Genomic DNA, 14575 nt, shown 5'->3' on the forward strand with positions numbered 1-14575 from the left:
CTACCTCTGGTATAATGGTCGGTGTGGAGAATCTCTTAGTTTGGCCAGCCGGCAATAGTTCAGTTCGAATTCGTTGTATCTTGGATTCCATATCCCCCCTTTGAACCCTCTACTGACAAACTCGTACGGGTCTAGGGTATAAGTGCTATGGGCCATTTTTAAGGCAATAAGAACTTCTTCCTCTGGTATCATTGCTCACGTGGAGAATCTCTTCGTTTGGCCAGCCGGCAATAGTTCATTTTCGAATTTGTGATATACCAGGGTACCCCCCCCCCCCCCCCGCCCTTATCCTTTTCTGACTAACTCGTACGGGTCTAGGGCATAAGTGATCTGGGCCATTTTAGAGGCAATACCAACCTCTACCTCTGGTATAATGGTCGGTGTGGAGAATCTCTTAGTTTGGCCAGCCGGCAATAGTTCAGTTCGAATTCGTTGTATCTTGGATTCCATATCCTACCTTTGAACCCTCTACTGACAAACTCGTACGGGTCTAGGGTATAAGTGCTATGGGCCATTTTAAAGGCAATAAGTACCTCTTCCTCTGGTATCATTGCCCACGTGGAGAATCTCTTCGTTTGGCCAGCCGGCAATAGTTCATTTTCGAATTTGTGATATACCAGGGTACTCCCCCTTATCCTTTTCTGACTAACTCGTACGGGTCTAGGGCATAAGTGCTATGGGCCATTTTAGAGGCAATACCAACCTCTACCTCTGGTAAAATGGTCGGTGTGGAGAATCTCTTAGTTTGGCCAGCCGGCAATAGTTCAGTAAGAATTCGTTGTAGACCGGATACCATATCCCCCCTTTTAACCCTCTACTGACAAACTCGTACGGGTCTAGGGTATAAGTGCTATGGGCCATTTTAAAGGGAATAAGTACCTCTTCCGCTGGTATCATTGCCCACGTGGAGAATCTCTTCGTTTGGCCAACCGGCAATAGTTCATTTTCGAATTTGTGATATACCAGGGTACCCCCCCCCTTATCCTTTTCTGACTAACTCGTACGGGTCTAGGGCATAAGTGCTATGGGCCATTTTAGAGGCAATACCAACCTCTACCTCTGGTATAATGGTCGGTGTGGAGAATCTCTTAGTTTGGCCAGCCGGCAATAGTTCAGTTCGAATTCGTTGTATCTTGGATTCCATATCCCCCCTTTGAACCCTCTACTGACAAACTCGTACGGGTCTAGGGTATAAGTGCTATGGGCCATTTTAAAGGCAATAAGTACTTCTTCCTCTGGTATCATTGCCCACGTGGAGAATCTCTTCGTTTGGCCAGCCGGTAATAGTTCATTTTCGAATTTGTGATATACCAGGGTACCCCCCCTCCCCTTATCCTTTTCTGACTAACTCGTACGGGTCTAGGGCATAAGTGCTATGGGCCATTTTAGAGGCAATACCAACCTTTACCTCTGGTATAATGGTCGATGTGGAGAATCTCTTAGTTTGGCCAGCCGGCAATAGTTCAGTTCGAATTCGTTGTATCTTGGATTCCATATCCCCCTTTTGAACCCTCTACTGACAAACTTGTACGGGTCTATGGTATAAGTGCTATGGGCCATTTTAAAGGCAATAAGTACTTCTTCCGCTGGTATCATTGCCCACGTGGAGAATCTCTTCGTTTGGCCAGCCGACAATAGTTCATTTTCGAATTTGTGATATACCAGGGTACCCCCCCCCCCTTATCCTTTTCTGACTAACTCGTACGGGTCTAGGGCATAAGTGATATGGGCCATTTTAGAGGCAATACCAACCTCTACCTCTGGTATAATGGTCGGTGTGGAGAATCTCTTAGTTTGGCCAGCCGGCAATAGTTCAGTAAGAATTCGTTGTATCTTGGATTCCATATCCCCCTTTGAACCCTCTACTGACAAACTCGTACGGGTCTAGGGTATAAGTGCTATGGACCATTTTAAAGGCAATAAGTACCTCTTCCTCTGGTATCATTGCCCATGTGGAGAATCTCTTCGTTTGGCCAGCCGGCAATAGTTCATTTTCGAATTTGTGATATACCAGGGTACCCCCCCCCCCTTATCCTTTTCTGACTAACTCGTACGGGTCTAGGGCATAAGTGCTATGGGCCATTTTAGAGGCAATACCAACCTCTACCTCTGGTATAATGGTCGGTGTGGAGAATCACTTAGTTTGGCCAGCCGGCAATAGTTCAGTTCGAATTCGTTGTATCTTGGATTCCATATCCCCCCTTTGAACCCTCTACTGACAAACTCGTACGGGTCTAGGGTATAAGTGCTATGGGCCATTTTAAAGGCAATAAGTACCTCTTCCTCTGGTATCATTGCCCGCGTGGAGAATCTCTTCGTTTGGCCAGCCGGCAATAGTTCATTTTCGAATTTGTGATATACCAGGGTACCCCCTTATCCTTTTCATACTATCTCGTACGGGTCTAGGGCATAAGTGCTATGGGCCATTTTAGAGGCAATATACACCTTTACCTCTGGTATGATGGTCGATGTGGAGAATCTCTTAGTTTGGCCAGCCGGCAATAGTTCAGTAAGAATTCGTTGTAGACCGGATACCATATCCCCCCTTTTAACCCTCTACTGACAAACTCGTACGGGCCTAGGGTACAAGTGCTATAGGCCATTTTAAAGGCAATAAGTACCTCTTCGTCTGGTACCATTGCCCACGTGGAGAATCTCTTCGTTTGGCCAGCCGGCAATAGTTCATTTTAGAATTTGTGATATACCAGGGTACCCCTTATCCTCTCCTGACTAACTCGTACGGGTCTAGGGCATAAGTGCTATGGGCCATGTTAGAGGCAATACCAACCTCTACCTCTGGTATGATGGTCAATGTGGAGAATCTCTTAGTTTGGCCAGCCGTCAATAGTTCAGTAAGAATTCGTTGTAAACCGGATACCATATCCCCCCTTTAAACCCTCTACTGACAAACTCGTACGGGTCTAGGGTATAAGTGCTATGGGCCATTTTAAAGGCAATAAGTACCTCTTCGTCTGATACCATTGCCCACGTGGAGAATCTCTTCGTTTGGCCAGCCGGCAATAGTTCATTTTCGAATTTGTGATATACCAGGGTACCCCCTTATTCTCTCCTGACTAACTCGTACGGGTCTAGGGCATAAGTGCTATGGGCCATTTTAGAGGCAATAATATGAATTGTTAATAATGACTCAGATTGGTCTCCATAATTTTGAAGAATCATATGTCATTGAAATAGTAATTGACAGTTGTTATTTTTCTGTTATTTTTATTTCTGCAATTAACTATGTTTCTATTTTTCTGATATGTTTAAATAGAAAATACTGTCGTAATATTGTATGTTTTAGTTTTATGATTGGACTATATTTGTAGACAACGAACAAATGACCATCAACTCTCTGTCATTCCTAAATTTCTATATTTAATCAATTTTTAAAATTTATTGTAGCTTACATTGATTTAATTATCACAAAATTTTAATAAGAACTGTTCTTTACTTTATTTGTTTGTTGTAATGTCCCGTTTAATTTCTATATTTTATATTTTTTTAAAACTTGTTATTGCTTTAGTTTACATTATTTCTCTAATCACAGAATGTTAAAAGACCATTTCTTTGTTTTATATTTATGGAGGCATTTACATTGTTTTTATTACATTTACAATGTTGTTTAAAGACGCAGAACTTGAAGAAGACCCAAAGTTGATTCAATAAACGTGGACCTCGAAGAAGACACCCATTGACATGCCTATTTGAAGTAATATCAAATATAAATAGGAACGTTATTTAATTATAATTATCGTTCATAGTTTCTAACAACACTTCTTCGAACGCAAGTCATCTCATGAATATTATTGACGGCTCATGAATATTATTGAAGGCTGGCCTCATGAATATTAACGCCGGCTGCTATCGACGGCTAGATCCACACTAGTCAATTTATACCGTATTTAACTTTCAGGAAATATCGCATAAAATTTATACACCCTTATTAAATGAAATATTTCAGTACAGCTACATTTGTACATGTAACAAATGGAACGCTTTATCATTCATGTTGCATACACATTTTTTGATTTGTTTCTTTTTAATTTATTTTAACACACTTACTAGAAAGACGGGCTCCAAATATTATAAGAATATTTGAACTATTAAAAAAGACATTATATTACCGTTTGTTTTCCTGTTTGAATGTTTTTACATTAGTTATATTTGGAGCCCTTTATAGCTTGCTGTTCGGTGTGAGCCAGGCTCTGTGTTGATTGCCTTTCTTTGACCTATGAAGGTTTACTTTTACAAATTGACTTGGCTATGATGCAGAGTTTTCTCATTGGCACTCATATCACACCTTCATATATCTATATATAATTTAATTTTGGACGTAACGCGTCTTCTGATTGGCTGACGTTATTTTGTTATCAGCCCATAGACACCTAAAAGATCATTAATTTTAGTGGGGGAGAACAATTATAGAGCAAGATAATGACACACGAACAATACATGTCGGCTGTTTATGTTTACATCGATGACCTACATTAACACTATTTTTACGGATTTCTAAGACCAGCATTCAGATATTCTGACACCTTTGAAATAATCGCTCAGTCTTTTTCTGCACTTACTAATATATTTATGATTTAAATGATAATTGGGCGGTAATTAAGGTATTATATCCGTCTTTTACGTTGGTTGCCTAGACACCTCCTAACTTAATTATGACCATAATTTACCACATTTTTAGTTTTTAACAGATTTACGATTTTAATATATCGTCTTTGAAGTTCACGTTGTTAAAAATGTATATGTGATATTTACATGGACATGTTTTAACGGAATTTGTTTGATTTAAGAGTGATGGCGCTTTTTAATCAGTAACGCAATTGCTATATTCGGTTCTACTTATGCGTTGTAAGTATCCATATTTTACAGAATTAAAAAAGAAGCTTAAAGTTCGTTTGACATCTATATATTTACTGGAAAATAATCATTTTTTTTTCAAATCAACATTTTTGTTCAACGCGAAATGTATTTTTCTAACCCGAGTCCCAGAGTAGACAATTTGATTTTGTCTGAAAGACAGGGAGAAAGAGAGGGAGACAGAGAGGGAGACAGATAAAGGGGAGATCCTTGCCACATTTGTTTGTAGTTATAATCATAAAACAATTACAATAACAGCATTGGTTTGCGTGAAGATATAAATACGGTTTACAGAGATAATTCTATGACATCCTTTGTGAATAAGGCATTTATTTTTTCCGGAACATAATATCTTGCTGCGTAAATGTAGCATATACGTTGACTAATGTCCAAGACAATTGTCGTTGTCATTTGTCATGTCTGGCCATCAATACACAGATAATTGTTTGATTGATTGTTGGCTTAAGGAAGCTGGCTTGTCATGTTTTGGACTTTTTGTCAGATTTTCGGAATCCTCTGGTTTTATCCATTTGAATGCCTTGAAAAAAATTGCCCGGTGACCCCCATTTTTCTTTTTGAAAATCTTTTACATGTATAATGATAAGCCATCTGTAAAAGTCTTATAAAATTTTAATAACTTTTTAACAGTTTTTGAGAACTTCCACTTGTCAATGATAAAGCTATGAAAAGTCAAAAGAGAACATTTCCCACCAAACTTTCAATGGCTCATATCTCGAAAACAAGCACGGTGACCTATATATTTTTTTGCTCTTTGGATTCCTTTATCACTTCCCTATCAATATAAACTAGTGCTTTGAAAAGTTAATTACTTTGAAACTGAGAAGCGAACTCCCTTAACGTCCAGTAGCCAATATCCAATGTCAATTCAAAACGATAAAAATATCATACAAACTGAAAGGTACATTCTGCTCAAAGTAAGTCCAACGGGATGAACATATGAGAATATCTGTCGTTTTGATTCTCTGTCATGTATAGGAAGTGTGTCAGTTCTCTCAAATTAGCCATAATATTAAAAGTTGTTACTGGGCCGATTGGACCTTACTGCGTATTTGTGCACCTTACAGAGCAAAGTGGATGATCAAAGCGTAGGGTTTGTTTTCAAACGTTACTGAAATGTTTATGCGACCAGCAGATTTATATACTCCGAGTCATCCGCTCTATTGTAACACACAAAAAGGACGTTGTCACACATCCGCATCGGAAAAGTATTCTTTTATACCAATGTCCAAGGTTAGGGAGAGGTTTGGGATCCCACTAACATTTTTAACCCCGCCACAATATTTATGTATGTGCCTGTCCCAAGTCAGGAGCCTGTAATTCAGTGGTTGTCGTTTGTTTATGTGTTACATATTTGTTTTTCGTTCATTTTTTTTTTACATAAATAAGGCCGTTAGTTTTTTTCGTTTGACTTGTGTTACATTGTCGTATCGGGGCCTTTTATAGCTGACTATGCGGTATGGGCTTTGCTCATTATTGAAGACCGTACGGTGACCTAATAGTTGTTAATGTCTGTGTCATTTTGGTCTTTTGTGGATAGTTGTCTCATTGGCAATCATACCATATCTTTTTTTTTATAGATTGTATTTAACCTTTCCCGTTTAAAAATGCGATTGAAGACAACACAATATGCTTTGTAAGAAACGATAGAAATATATCACCTTATGCATTTCACATAAAGTGGCGGCTTAACCAGAATAGCAAAGTACATGTAGGATGAATTATGTTTAAGTAAAAAAAGTTGCTTTATATTTTTATCTTTAATTATTAACGTTTTGAAATACATTTATGTTTGTGCAATTGAATAAACATGTTAAATCAGGATCAGTTTAATCTATCCTTTGAATTAAATTGAATACATACAGTAGAATCGGGGGTGCTTGATTAATCTTACTGATGTTGTTGTTTTTTGTTAATTGTAGAAAACAGAAAACCGAGAAAAACAGACCACATGTTGACTTTGCTAATGAAAATGCTGATGAGATTTTATAAAGAATTAGCGAATTTAGAGTTTAAAATAAGGATTAATAAAACTTCATTTTGGTCAAATTTCTACTAAGCTAATTTGTTTCGCTTTAAAAGAGATACATGAAGTGACAATTCTGTGTTTTTGGGATCTATCATAAATATTTAACTGTATTCAAAAATTAATTCTGAATTCACTGAACCAGAGATATACATGTTGCTATACTGAATTCACTGAACCAGAGATATACATGTTGCTATACTGTGTTAATTTCACCGTACATGAACTTCCTTAATTCTTTGTTTATTTTTAATTGTTTTTAACAGTACAATGTAAGTCTTTTCGAAGGTTACAAATTCAAAACAAACAAGTCATGGTAAATTTAAATTCCGAAGTCAAGCCGCAGATATTTGAATGACCCTGTTTAAACACACCGAGCGTGTTTTCAGCTCTTTGAAAAGAAATAAATTTTACACAAAGAGAGTTTTGGACGCCTCTATAGTGTTGATTTAAATCTTAATATAGCCAAGGCGAGGCAGAAAAAAAACCCATCCTGGCACCCTACTTAAAAAAAGTTCAACGCGACCTGAATAAACAAGATTAGTTTTGTTTAAAACCAACTTCATTTATTTGTAATATGTTTCAAAGTTCAATAATAACTTGTTAACATCAGTTTACAGGGATTTGATTTAAAGCATGACTTCATAAGGCGGATTTAAATTGAAATGAACATTTCATCCCGACAAAATTGTCAATGAAGCAACATCTCATGTTGATAATGCAAATTTTATTGTACAAAGCATGACCGTACTGTTATTTGTGAGCAAGACAATTCCCGCCAATTCGCTAGCAGGCGATTTGATTGAATAAGTGCGTTAAGTGCATACATTTTTATAATTTTTATAATAAGTAGCCGATTAAAGATTGCAATTAGGAACGGAATGATCAATACATTGCCACCGCCTGGTGCATTGTTGTTAAGACCTTATTGCTGGTTTCAGTCTATAAACGGTATTTAATTGAGCTATTGTCTGATGCTTCATTATTCATTATTGTTCATATTCCATTTTAGGTCATGTACTAAGCCATGCCCTATAGGGTTACTGAAATGGGTACATTTATATCAATGAAATATTTATATAACATATCTTAAATAATTAACATACTATCATTTAGGCACAGAGCTGAACGCAAGGGCAGTCATATTGTTTGGTTAGATATATATGGAAATAGTATGAAAGTACGGAGAATGCTATGTGCATGTTTCCATGTAAATGTTCTATTTCCCGTATTTTCAATCGATAATTAAAAATTGCTCCTTATTCAACATGGTTGCAATAACCGTGAAAGGGGATATTGAAAGTAAATTCTACACAAATATCATTTTTTTTCACAGAATTTCAGACAATTTCTGAATCCATGTACATTTATTTAACATTAATAAAACGAGTTTACACGTATTCAAGGGGATGCCTTAATGTTGTCCCTGGACATTTTTCGTGGAGAAGTACTTTTGATAATAAACAGCTGCGCCATGAGCGCATGATACGCCCGACGTCTTGTGTGGAAGTTTTATGCAATAATCATAAATAGTTTCTGAGGAAGTTTTAAGCAATAACCATTTATTGTTTTGAGACACGGCGGGACATGTGAAGTTTAAATCTTATTTTCACCAAAAAGTATACAGATCATTTGACCATCATAAGAAACAACTATATTAAGTTTCATGAAATTTGGATAAGTCGTTCTCAAGTTACGGTGCGACATGTTTACGCCGGACAGATGGACGGACAGACAGACAGACGGACGGACACCGGACATTTGTATACCATAATACGTCCCGTCAAAATTGTGACGGGCGTATAAAAAGAATTCAAATCATTAAATCTCTAGTTGTGTTTCCTTTAAATTATGAGTCGCAGCAACATTCCCTGTATGGGCTTGTATTTTATCGTTCATATACTTTTTCAAACACAACTTGCTTAAAAAAAGTGTATAATGATTGATTCATTGCTGTTTACTTAATGTCCAGTGGCAAGTATTCTACCATATTCCTTAGGACGAATTTGATACGTGAAGTCGAAACTGAAGAATACCTATCAACATATAGCACGAAATATCGAGTTTAGAATGCAATACGGGTGGTCAATGTCAAGAAAAATTTGTAACTTTGTTTGGGGTAAATTTTGAGCCTAACACGTATACGAGACTTTTGAAATCATCGGAAAACTTCGGAATAATATAAATTATTTTTGAGTAGATGGCTGTATATGCATATCTTGTATTATGTCTGGCAGACAGAGGTCAAATGTTTGAAATGTTTTTGAAGAAGGAAATTTCACCTATTCGTCGTGTATCTAGCAATGATCTGAAAAATCAGCCGTTTTTGGCTAAAATCTTCGCTGTTAACGTTTTCGCGGCTGTTTGCCACAAGTGTATTTGGAACATTATTCTCAAAGTTTTTTATCAAATATTTAATGAAAAAGACTATATTTTTTCTCGAAAGCACTGAATAACGTATCTGATGTAACTCAGAAAATGATTTAAATTTAAATATGAAAACAAATTGATCTTGATAATATTTTAAAAGAGACAAGAATATAAATTTTTGCAACAAAACAAAAAATCAATGCACATAAATCAATCTACACGCTTCCATCCTCGCCATTCACTTTTCTAATTTTTCTAAAATTTTGTAGGTTTTGTTTCGTTCAAAATAACTCAACCAATGATCTGTTCGGACAGACCTAACTTCTAAACGTACACAGCAGATATTTCCGGCAATGCAACAACCCTCTGAATCAGAAATTCGTCAATTAAATATTCGAAACTTTGACTCGCGTCAAAAGAAAATCCTTTATTTGAATTATTGGGCATTAAATATTCAAAGCTATAAAATCTATCTAAATTATAGGTGTACATTTACACTTATAAATTCTTAGGAACAAATATGTTCCCTTGTTACACGTATTCTACGTTCTAATATCTCCACCAAATAACATGTTTCTTTTACAAAATTGCTTCTGCAAAAACTATCCACTTATGAATAACATAGTTCATAACTGTTTTCCCCCTTTTCTTCTACTTCAAAAACTATTTAACAAAGCACATCCACCATTATTACTAGAAAATTGTGACAACTTTAATTTGCCGATTATCTTTTTTCTTTAATAAACATTTAACTTTTTTAACTGTATCAGCAAAAATTAAAAAAAAACCTGTAAATTAATCCTACAAACATGTAATTGTATACCGGAAATGGTTTACACTTTTGCATAGCATACGCAAGAAATGTATGCATTGTTTTTTTTAGTTTTTTTTTACAGTTGACAAAACCAAAAACATTACTTATAATGTTAGCAAATTGACGGAGAAAATTTGAAATAGACAATTGAAAGCTCAAAAAGGCAAAGTACAAATGAATAAAATACTTCCTTCAATAGTAGTTCGTTCACGTAGGAACTTTCAATGACACATAAAGTAAAAATGGAAATGACATTAGCTTAAAAGTTAGCGCGTTGATCTGCAATGTGGCATAGTAAAAACTGAAAGTGATATCACCTTAAATGGTGTTGCCCTGATAACGGAACTCTCAATTGGGCGAAGTAAAAATGAAAGAAACAATACCTTAAAATTTAATGCCTTGGCGATGTTCTGCAATGATGCAAAATTAAAAAAAAAATGAAAGGGACATTACCTGAAATGAAAATGCGTTGATTATGGAACTCTCAATGAGGCAAAATAAAAAAAGAACGTTACATTACCTCAAACGTTTGTGTGTTGACGATCCGCAATAAGGCAGAGTATAAAATAAAAGTTACATTGCCTATAACGTTAGTGCATTGACGATGATTCTCAATAAGGCAAAGTAAAAAATGAAAGTGACATTACCTTAAATGGAAGTGCGTTGATGATGGAACTCTCAATGAGGCAAAGTAAAATCAGAAATGTTTTGATCATGTTGAAGCTTATCAGTACTGTACGATAGTGACAATCTAAGTGAATGAGATCCGATAAAATCTCAACTTATATAGCATCATTCCAGACCACGCACTTTACGTATAACAGTTTGTTTCTTTAGTTCTATGACAATCCTAGAGATCATTCTTATTGTTAAATGCTATATAAAATATTTATATTGATCAACAGTATCTGAGGAATAATTATTATTTCACGTCTCGTAAAGTCAAATTACTAATGATTTTAACAGATTATTAAATATTCGAATTTATTAACGCAATTAGCAGTTGGTCTTTAATTATCGATAAAATCATTGGTCTAATTTTATCGTTTTGTTTCTTCTTATTTTTCTTTTTGATATTACGTCATTGGTTAATTGAATCGGAATTGATTTCCGTCTTTGTTCAGTTTTTAAGTGATTTTATCCACATGATTATCAAAGTTCGTTGTAGATGTTTGACGTTAAAATGCAAATTATGTGTAAAAAACAAATACATTAAGAAATATTTAACAGAAGTCTGTCATAAGGCAGCATGATGATAATTGTTTTCGCGCCAATTAAAAAAAAAACTTTCATAAAACACATTCACTTTGTATGAGTTCTTTGTATCGCTTTTTGAGATCATAATTATGATTGAAATAAATAAATACATAATAAATAATAAAATTATAGTTTACATAAAATATGACGTAGGCATCATTCTGTTAGAGAAAAAAATATTGAATATTCTATTTTTGTTTTTTATTTTTTTAATTGAACCATATCTTAGCATGCCAATTTTTCCCGTTATGAACACCGTTATAAAAGAGAAAATTGTGTACACTCTAAATACATATGGTACAATGAAAATATTACTAATTTTATGGTTTTAAATAAAGTAAATAAATTCTCATCTCTAGTCGAAATCGCAAAGTTTTAATTGCTCGTAGGTCTATATGCATAATTAAGGAAATGTGGTATGAGAATACCCAAAGTTAAAATGAAGTGGAGGTAAGCAATTGTAGGCAACCGTGCAGCTTTCAACAAAGAGAACACTCAGAACTTATTGTCGGTTTAAAAAGCCTCTGATATGAACAATGTCAAATTATTCAATTGAGAAAACTAACTACCTTTAATATAAACAAAAACAAAAAAATACGCAAAACATATGTAAATTTAGTACGTATCTCTGGTAAATGTTAATCTGTCCGTAACCTCCTACAACATTTTGTTGGATAATAAATAATTAACATACTTTAAAGTATAAAACCACTAATTCATAGCCCCATTGCTTTCTATGTTAAATTCTGCAATTTCAAGCATTAATGGCTACTTTATCTTAAGTTCCCAAGTCCCCAAGCTTACATTTGATATTGAAGCTACTCAAATATTCCCACTTTTGACAAGGATATAGCTATGCGTAGGATTTATTTTGTTTAAAATATGAACTACATTCTTGTATGTTCTTTCCGACCGGGCTTGCATTAGTGGTTCTATTTCTTAAAAAGAAACATAATGATGTATTATCTAAAAGAGGCTACACGTAGAAAAGGAAACTAAGTGGTAAACGCAAAAAAAGACCACAACAAAATAAGCCAAAAGAAACACACACAACATGAAAAGGATCTTTACCAAATAAGAAAATGTACTCGTTTTATGAATTCTATATATGCTACCTTCATACAAGTGCAGCAGGTCTCATATACATATAAATGTAGGAACTAAAATAATTCGACTTGAGAAAAAACAGCTTATATAGTTATGAATGTTCACTGGTTTTTACAAAGCATTTTTTCGCCTGAAGATATCATAGACATGCAGTGTGAGATCGCCGTGGTATACTAGTTTTGTTTTCGTGCTGAAGCAGCGTTTAGCAACACCAATCATTCAATCAATGTTTAGTTCTATTTAAAACCGACCATAGATAAGGTTTGCTAAAAGTTTTAAATAAAATGTTCACTTCGAATTTACATTTGATTTATTTCAATTTCTCTCCAAATAATAGTGTAGGAATTATTATGTGTCGACTGGACTACATATTTACTTTTGTCTACTATTAGAGTCAACAATAGTCTGAAGCGAGCACATATTTTGTGGGGTTTGGCTTACAAATCAGAACGTCCCTTTGATTATCAAATGGCAAAATCAAAAGCTCAAAACCACTTTAACGAATGAAAAACAACCGTCATATTTTTGACTTAGTAAAAGAATTTCCTCATATAGAAAATGACGGATTAAGCATGGTTTTATAGCTAGCTAACCCTCCCACTTATATGAATATTGGTTGATTCATTATCTGTACCAAGGTAACCCTAAATAATGTTTTTTAAAGTACCTTTTAAACGTTATTCATGTAGAAAAATAAGGGGGCGGCTCTGATGCGACGAAAAACGGTTGATGTTGATTAAAGTGTTACAGTAGACCTTTTTTTTTTAGAATTGCTAGTACACAAAGGTACTGTTGTCTATAAGTCTGAGATTTTTTGTTTTTGTTTACTACAGGATAAACGAATTTCATTATCTATTCAAATGTCGAAAACAGGAAATAAAACTGCTTAGAAATAAATATATTCCACAATATTATACTGCAAATCCAACAGAGTACACATTGAAACAGCTTTTAACATTTTGTCATGTAGAACTTTACAAAAACTTGGCAATATTTAAAAAAAAATCTTACACGATACTTGTGAATTATGTTAGTCTTTTTTGAATTGAATGTTATGGTAGTTTGTAAATTGACATTTTTCTATAAATTACCATGAATGTAGTATTATTATGTTTAGTGTTAATGTATTGAGTATAAAAATGTGTCAACGTGTATATATGATGTCCTCTTGTACACCTATGTGTCTGATGGGGCGTATGACATTTGCGCCGATTTTGTAAATATTCATTCTTTCATTTGCGCCGATTTCATTTTTTCATTTGCGCCGATTTTATATTTGCTCCTAATTAGATTTACAGCTAAGTTAATACTTGTACTGTACTATACTATAATAATTGGTAAATTCTGGTTATAAATGCTGTTCATTTATGTTAATTTTGATTCATATTGTTCTGAAACTTCATAGTAACATGATAGACATATTGCACACTGAAACGAGTCGAGGAGTCAATTCTTTAATCATCGAGGGCCATACATATCGGATGATAAGTGTCCTGAAACACATTTTACTAATGTACCATAAAATCGTGTACAGCCAGAGTCACCACGGATTTTATTGTCAAAACACAGAACGAGCATAACCATGTGGTAGATGTCCGAAAGACAGCGGGTACAGTCAATGTAAAGTCTGGAGATGTATCTTGTAGGACTTCTTCCACTACCCATGGTGAGCAGGGGACAACAGTTATATACAAGTTATGATTGATAATTCATTAAATTTGTACAAGTGACTAACTGAGGAGGTCTATAATGATAAATGAAAAAGAACATGACTTGGATTGAGAGTTCATTCATTGGCACTCATACCACTTCTTCTAATATCTATTCACCTGTAATTTACCTGTAAAAAAAATGGGCGCAAATGAAAAAAAAATCGGCGCAAATGAAAGAAAAAATCGGCGCAAATGAAATGCAGATCGGCGCAAATGCAAAACGCCGGTCTGATGTTTATTAATAAAGTATTGTCTATTGTCTATGGATAATTTGACATCATAATAGGAACATGACTTCTCGTTTAAAATTACAGTATATTAGAAAAATGAACAACGAAGTTGATAAGCGTTGAATGTGAACACGCTGCACATGGATATCATATACGAAACTAAATTAAA

At 34.8% G+C, this 14575-nt stretch overlaps 1 protein-coding gene across 1 annotated transcript in view; it reads right to left on the reverse strand.

The window, feature by feature from the left end:
* The window catches only part of LOC143052406 (corticotropin-releasing factor-binding protein-like), a 72292-nt gene extending 61390 nt beyond the window's left edge, over nucleotides 1–10902 (reverse strand). Inside the window, exon 1 of the mRNA XM_076225441.1 lies at nucleotides 10748–10902. Coding sequence (XP_076081556.1) covers nucleotides 10748–10816 — 69 coding nt within the window. The 5' untranslated portion in view covers nucleotides 10817–10902. The remainder of the gene's footprint in view (nucleotides 1–10747) is intronic.
* Between the last annotated feature and the right edge of the window lie 3673 nt (nucleotides 10903–14575).

This window comes from Mytilus galloprovincialis, chromosome 11, assembly GCF_965363235.1.
Source record: "Mytilus galloprovincialis chromosome 11, xbMytGall1.hap1.1, whole genome shotgun sequence".
NCBI classification, from domain to species: Eukaryota; Metazoa; Mollusca; class Bivalvia; order Mytilida; family Mytilidae; genus Mytilus; species Mytilus galloprovincialis.